General features: G+C 42.8%; 1 protein-coding gene across 2 annotated transcripts; it reads right to left on the reverse strand.

Annotated features, from left to right (window-relative positions):
• Window positions 1-249: 249 nt before the first annotated feature.
• pex12 (peroxisomal biogenesis factor 12) lies at window positions 250-5,770 on the reverse strand. 2 transcript variants are annotated; one of them, XM_048557231.2, is made up of 3 exons: window positions 5,611-5,770; window positions 2,582-3,132; window positions 250-2,201 (listed from the first exon to the last, which is right to left on the reverse strand). In XM_048557231.2, the coding sequence occupies exons 1-3, from the start codon at window positions 5,737-5,739 to the stop codon at window positions 1,805-1,807; spliced, it is 1,077 nt and encodes a 358-aa protein (XP_048413188.1). In that variant the 5' UTR covers window positions 5,740-5,770; the 3' UTR covers window positions 250-1,804. The 2 variants fall into 2 exon arrangements, with proteins under 2 accessions (XP_048413188.1, XP_048413189.1); XM_048557232.2 differs by having other exon boundaries at window positions 5,443-5,730.
• Between the last annotated feature and the right edge of the window lie 510 nt (window positions 5,771-6,280).

The raw sequence follows: 6,280 nt of genomic DNA on the forward strand, positions 1-6,280 counted from the left end.
ACTTTAATAAATTTGCCAGGCATGATTTCTACTTTATGAAGCTATGCTGACCATTTGATCATATTATGTATTTCTAATGCTCTAGTTTCACCTCCTGTATATTTGAGTCTTTAAATTTTCCCAATAACAGGTGTGTTAACTGGCCTATAGTTACAAGTTTTGCATATTTAGTTACAGGCTTAAATCTTCTGCACACTGACTGTGCTCCTTACACAAAAGAGTGGACTTGAGTTCCGTTTAATCTGTTTAGTTATTTTTTACAGCATAATACATTAGACTTCATATCTTATACTAACACTTAAAAAGTATATAAATGAGGAGGGTTATTTGCAATGTTCAGAAAATACTCTCCAGGAAGAAAAATACACTGGAATACTCGAGCCAGAAAGTTTGCAGATTCTTAAGTAATCTCACTACAAACATGGTTACTGAATCCAACCTGTATAAAAATTAACTTATGACTGAAATGCTTACTTAATGTTAATTATACGTTGCAGGTCAATGTCCTTGATGCTACTTTGAGTAATACATGACCTTCCCCAACTCATTTATAAAGTTTCTGACCATCAGGCATATACTTGCATCCACACATACACTGTGTATTAAAATATGATAATGAACTACCCCCAGGTAACAAATTATTTTCATAAAATCACAAAAACGACCGCACTTTGGAATTCAAGTGACTTGGCCAAATCTGGACTCGCAAAAGCCATGAGGCTTTCTCTCAGGTGAAGATTGATCTGCTTCAGATCTGCAGTATTTTCTGTTTGCATTTAGATTTGCAGCATTCATTATTTCTCTTCTCACCTCTTCTGGGTAGTATTGGACCTGTTTTGATTTTGAAGACTTTTGTTTACATGAACACTGTAAAGTCAGTTTAATGGTTCAGTTAATGTACGATTTATTATAGTTTGCAAGTAAACATTAAAAATCTTCAGAAGATTATTGAAACATTTATCACACCATAATAATTTAGTGCACAGCATAGATTACATCTTGACCATTAAAATATTGATTTCAAAAGCCAATTAGATTATGGGGCCAATGATAGAGGCTTTTGCTCTAACTTTAGAGAGCAAACTTTAGAATTTGATCTAACGCAAACAAGATTTTTATTTGAATCTTTAGAGAATTTCCTACAATGTAAATTTGTTAACCATGAACCAGGACTAAATATTGCAACTATAACTGAACTGGTAAACTCTTTGAACTTACATTATTTGTTAATGAAATTTGAAAATGACAAGATTCCATTAAAAGACTCAGAATTACCATGGAAGATCATGCTGAATATGACATATACAATTTCCATTGTCTCTTGGCCCCCTCACAATAACCAAGGAATGTACTTAATTATGTACTTTTGATATTTTGGCGCTCTATGTGTTAGAATTCAGACTCAAGCAAATAGGAAGGAGTTGCTTTAGCTGATCTCAATCAAGATGGCAGCATTGCTCAAACAGATCTTAGCCCCTCTAAATCAGATCTCCTGACCACCATTCATGGCCAGGACTGGAAAGGGTGCATCTGTGTAGTCATCAGTAGCAATGCTCCATAGGACAAGTCTCCTGTCTAAGTTCACAGCAGAATGGCCACTTGAATGAGGAATTATGTAAGTCAGCACATTTAGGAGGGGGGGCAGAAAATTGGAAAAGATAATTAGTAATAATGTTGCAGTTGAAACTTGTCTGGTGCGTGTCATTAGTAAACAGCACTTTACAAGTCTTTAAGTCAGACTTCTGCTTACAAAATAGTACATGATCAATAATAATGTGCATCCATGGATCAAAACCTTTTTTCTTCATGCTTCTGGAGAGTAAAGTTTAACTAGATGCTGCAGTTCAGAAGGGTAGCCTGTCACCGGACATCGCTGGTGGCGTTTTACGTAGCTGTAAGCACATCGGTAACAAAAGACATATCCAGAGGTCGCCAAGGCTGTGTCGTTTGTCCGAATCTTGTTGCACAAAGGACACACAGTCTTCAGTCTAGGTAAAGACTCATTAGTTAGCTCGTCAAAGTGCACTGGCGGGGGAGGGGTTGGGAGAGAGGAGAGGGATTTAATCGTCTCCTGGTTTTCGGATGAATACCACCACTCCAGAAACTGCAGGAAAAAGACACCCACGGATATGCCACTCGATACGGACACTGTCACACCCCCCATTGCTTTAGCCAGAAAGGAGGTCAGCTTTCCAACCACACTGCAGAGAGAAGAGTGAGGAGGTTAGAACACATGCGGGTACTATTCCAATGTACTGTCCCAGGCTCATGCCATTGTATTTGCATTGGATCACAGGCAATGTCAGCTTAATCTCTTGGATCGAATCTTGGATCAAGTAGGAATCTTTCAAGTAACTCTCAGCCTTCTACTTTCATTCCTAATATTTTAACCTGCTTTTCCCCAACACTTGCAACTTCACCACAAAGAATGATTTGTCAATTCTCATTGGTACTTTTACATCTGCAAGTTATTACCTTAAAGTTTTCACCATCTTAAAGAATAAAGAATGCACTCAAATTCTGTAGCCTATCCTGATCTTACATTCCTGATGACCACAGCCTTTCAAAGCTCTTTGCTTACCTTTCACTGGCTGAATGGTTGCTAATAGAAGAGAATTTTTTCTCGAAGTCCTGAATATCTGCAGGGGTGAGGCTCCCCAAACGGACCCCTGCCACTCGCAACAGCGGTGAGTGAAACTGTGTTTTCTCGAAGACGTACAAGAGCCGGTAGATAAGGAACCATGCCTCCCAACTCATATTCACAAAAGGATAGGCTGCAAGGAAGGCCTTATAAAGACGCTTCCAAGAGGACTCTGGGAGATGTATTGCATAGTCATCCTCCTCTTGCAGTCGAGCAAACAGTTTGTCCAATTTGACTTTTATGTACGGAACAGCTATTACCACCAGCAGGGATCTCCAGTGCTGGGTTCTTGGGAGCCCAAGACTGGCTAATCTCCATAGTCCGTGACCACTACCCAATGGAATTCTTTTCAGACCGTAAAAGTTCTCAGAGAAGGAAGCACTGGTCCTGGACAGATAGTGATGCTCAAGCAGGAGGTCTAGCAGCACGTAGATTTCATCGAACCATCGCCATAGAAACCCATAGCGACTGGGGTTGGATTCCGCAAGCACCTAGAACAGAAACATATGCTCTGTCAAAACATTGTGCCTTGTGCCAGGATGTCAGTCAGTAGACTGACTGTCAGAAGTTAGTATTGCTCATTTCCACATAGGTATCTTAGCATCCTTAAAAAGTAATATGAAAGATCACGGAAATGAGATTGGAGGAAAGCCAATATAGACCAGTTAACCTGGATTTTTGTGCATTTTTAAATTCTATTAACATTAAGCACCCCTTTATTATTTGCCGTCACACTATGGCTTTTAATCCCCTCCTCTTCAGGAACACCCAGTTATCTATGGAACACATTGACTTCAATTTTATTCCCTGATATCTTACTCTACAGTTATATTTACGTCTTTTAGAAATATGTTCTTCCCTATTCCACTTCTCAGTGCTGACTTGCAAACGTACTAACTTATGTTCCCTTTCCCCAGTGGACAATTTGTTTGTCTCTGTATATATATATATTTTACAAAAAATATAATGGTGCACATTGTTAGAATTCAGTAACATTCAGGGTCTTAAAAAACACCACACACCTTGCATAATTTCAAATGAAATATCACTAAATGCTTTTCACAAAGAGCTCACTGGTTTGCATTTTGCTAATCCTGTCTAGATTACAGTACAAATTTAACCCTGTGTGAAAACGCGACTGTGCATACAGTGAATGGGGTATCCTGGCTTCTAGCATCAACTGTCGCATTCTTAGAGACATACAGCATGGAAACACGACCCTTCCATCCAACCAGTCCACGCCGAACATAATCCCAAACTAACCTAGTTCCATCTGCCTGCTCCTGGCCTATATTCCTCCAAATCTTTCCTGTTCAGGTATTTATCTGAGTGTCTTTTAAATGGTGTGACTGTGTTCACATCCAACACTTCCTCAGGAAGTTCCTTCCACATGCAAGCCATCTTCTGAAGTAAAAAAAATGTCACCCCGTGTATTTATTAAAATCTCTCTCCTCTCACCTTAAGATATGCCCCATTATCTTGACAACGCCCATCCTAGGGAAAAGACACCTACCATTCATAATCAAAACCTAACACTGTCCCTTACCTCAGCACTGAACACGTACAAGAATCAGGTGAAAACAGAACCAATTGGTGTGTAATACTCCCTAATGAAATGAAAAGTCCTCAAATGTTCAGATATGTTAAGGGCAGCTAAAGAAAGTGTTTGAATCCATGATTTCCAAAGCAGGATACCACTGGAGTTTTACTTCAACCATTTCTGGGCATGTTGCAGATTTGTTCATCGGGATTCGTTGCTAAGATCAGTCAACTTCATTATTGCGACAATAGTGTTAAATGGGCCATATTTCTATTTTGACTCCTGAATGGTGTGTTCGTCTAATGATTATGTGCACAACTGGAACCTATGGGATTATATTGAAGAGTAATCTCTTTTTTTTATTTCCATGACTCAATATAGACTCGCATTGCTGAGATCACAACCATGCAAAAACTATCAACTGAAGTTCAGGTTAAGCTCGAGTACAGCATCTTCATTTCAATTCCATTAAAACATACTTGGTCCCTGTGGGATTAATTTAAAAAGAATCCAGAGAATAAACATACATGGTTCACTCAATTCTGATTCGACAAGTGGCTTGATGTTCAATTTACACTTCCTTCATTTCCCTCTATCAGAGATAGTAGGAACTGCCGATGCTGGAGAATCTGAGATAACAAGGTGTGGAGCTGGATGAACACAGCAGGTCAAGCAGCAGCAGCAGGAAGGCTGACGTTTCAGGTCCGGATCCTTCTTCAGAAATGATCCAGAAAGGGTCTAAACTGGAAACATCAGCCTTCCAGCTCCTCTGACGCTGCTTGATCTGCTGTGTTCATCCAGCTCTACAGCTTACTGCCTCCCTCTGTACCACATTGGTCAACACAGCTGGAGAATCCAGTAGCTTAAAAGTACTGTCAGAATCAGAGAACATGTGAGAGATAATGGGAACTGCAGATGCTGGAGAATTCCAAGATAATAAAATGTGAGGCTAGATGAACTCTGAGGCTCTGATGAAGGGTCTAGGCCCGAAACGTCAGCTTTTGTGCTCCTGAGATGCTGCTTGGCCTGCTGTGTTCATCCAGCCTCACATTTTATCATCAGAGAACATGTGAAGCAGGTTTACACCATAATTCCTAACTGTGAATCAAGGGTGAATTTGCACTTGCAACAACATGTGGAAGACTGACAAATAATGCTTTTGTCTTTAACATTGTGGTTCTAGTCAAGAAAGAAAAGGTCGTTATTTTTCGGAAATGAGTTGAAGAGTGAGTCACCTCTGGGTCATCTTCGACCGAAGTACCTGACTCTGGGCCTCCATCCGGAGGCGCTTTCGGCCTTAGGCCAGCCTGCAGCCCTTGCTCCTAACCCCCTGGGACAGCGGCAGCTGCGCCTCCGATTCCAATCCGCGGAGGCGGCAAGGACCCTCTGCCTACCCTTCCTCCTGGGGAGGGCACGGTACGAGCCTCACCTTGCAAGCATGTTGCGCGGCGGGTCTGACCGCCGACATCAACGTGTCCTGAGCAACCACCTCAAAGATGGACGGCCGGCCCGGGCTGACAGCCAGGCCGCCCGTTAAGTGAGCACCGCGCTCCGCCATGGCCGCACCGTCTCCTGGGGCAACCGGCGGATGACCCCACCCACCGCGTGATCCGAGACGGAATAGGGCCTGCCCACCACGGCGCCCCGCCTATCCGCTCGCCGCGCCCTCGGAGGCAACCCCGCCCACTGAGAGGACACCGCCACGGCGATGCTCCGCCCACTGGGTCGCCGCGCAACCCCAATGCACGCGCCCGACAGTGCTGCCGCGCCCACTCAAAGGCACGGAGCTGCTCTACTCCGCCCATTGACGTTCCGCGCCCGTAGTGAAGCCCCGCCCACCTAGTCGTCCCACGATAGCACGTGGTCACTGCAGTTTAAGGAAGTGCAGAGACAGTGGGACTCGGTGAACTTCAGGTAGTGCAAAGGTGGGAGGTCGAGAGTGTACCTGACTCCCTACGGCTTGCTGTTCTACACTACCTAAGTCCCTACTTGTAATTGTGTAAGATCTGCCCTTGTTTGTTTTACCAAAATGCAATACCTCACATTTATCCACATTAAACTTCATCCGCCACTCCTCAGCCTGCTGACCCAAAAGATAA

This window comes from Stegostoma tigrinum, chromosome 27 (assembly GCF_030684315.1).
Source record: "Stegostoma tigrinum isolate sSteTig4 chromosome 27, sSteTig4.hap1, whole genome shotgun sequence".
Classification (NCBI taxonomy): domain Eukaryota; kingdom Metazoa; phylum Chordata; class Chondrichthyes; order Orectolobiformes; family Stegostomatidae; genus Stegostoma; species Stegostoma tigrinum.

Bases quoted from the DNA above. Each gene is read 5' to 3' on its own strand.
- pex12 (XM_048557231.2), bottom strand. From the start codon at position 5,739: ATGGCGGAGCGCGGTGCTCACTTAACGGGCGGCCTGGCTGTCAGCCCG. The intron at 3,133-5,610 runs GTGAGGCTCGTA...TTTCTGTTCTAG, and splicing joins CCGCGCAACATGCTTGCAAG to GTGCTTGCGGAATCCAACCC. The intron at 2,202-2,581 runs GTAAGCAAAGAG...TTCTCTCTGCAG, and splicing joins AACCATTCAGCCAGTGAAAG to TGTGGTTGGAAAGCTGACCT.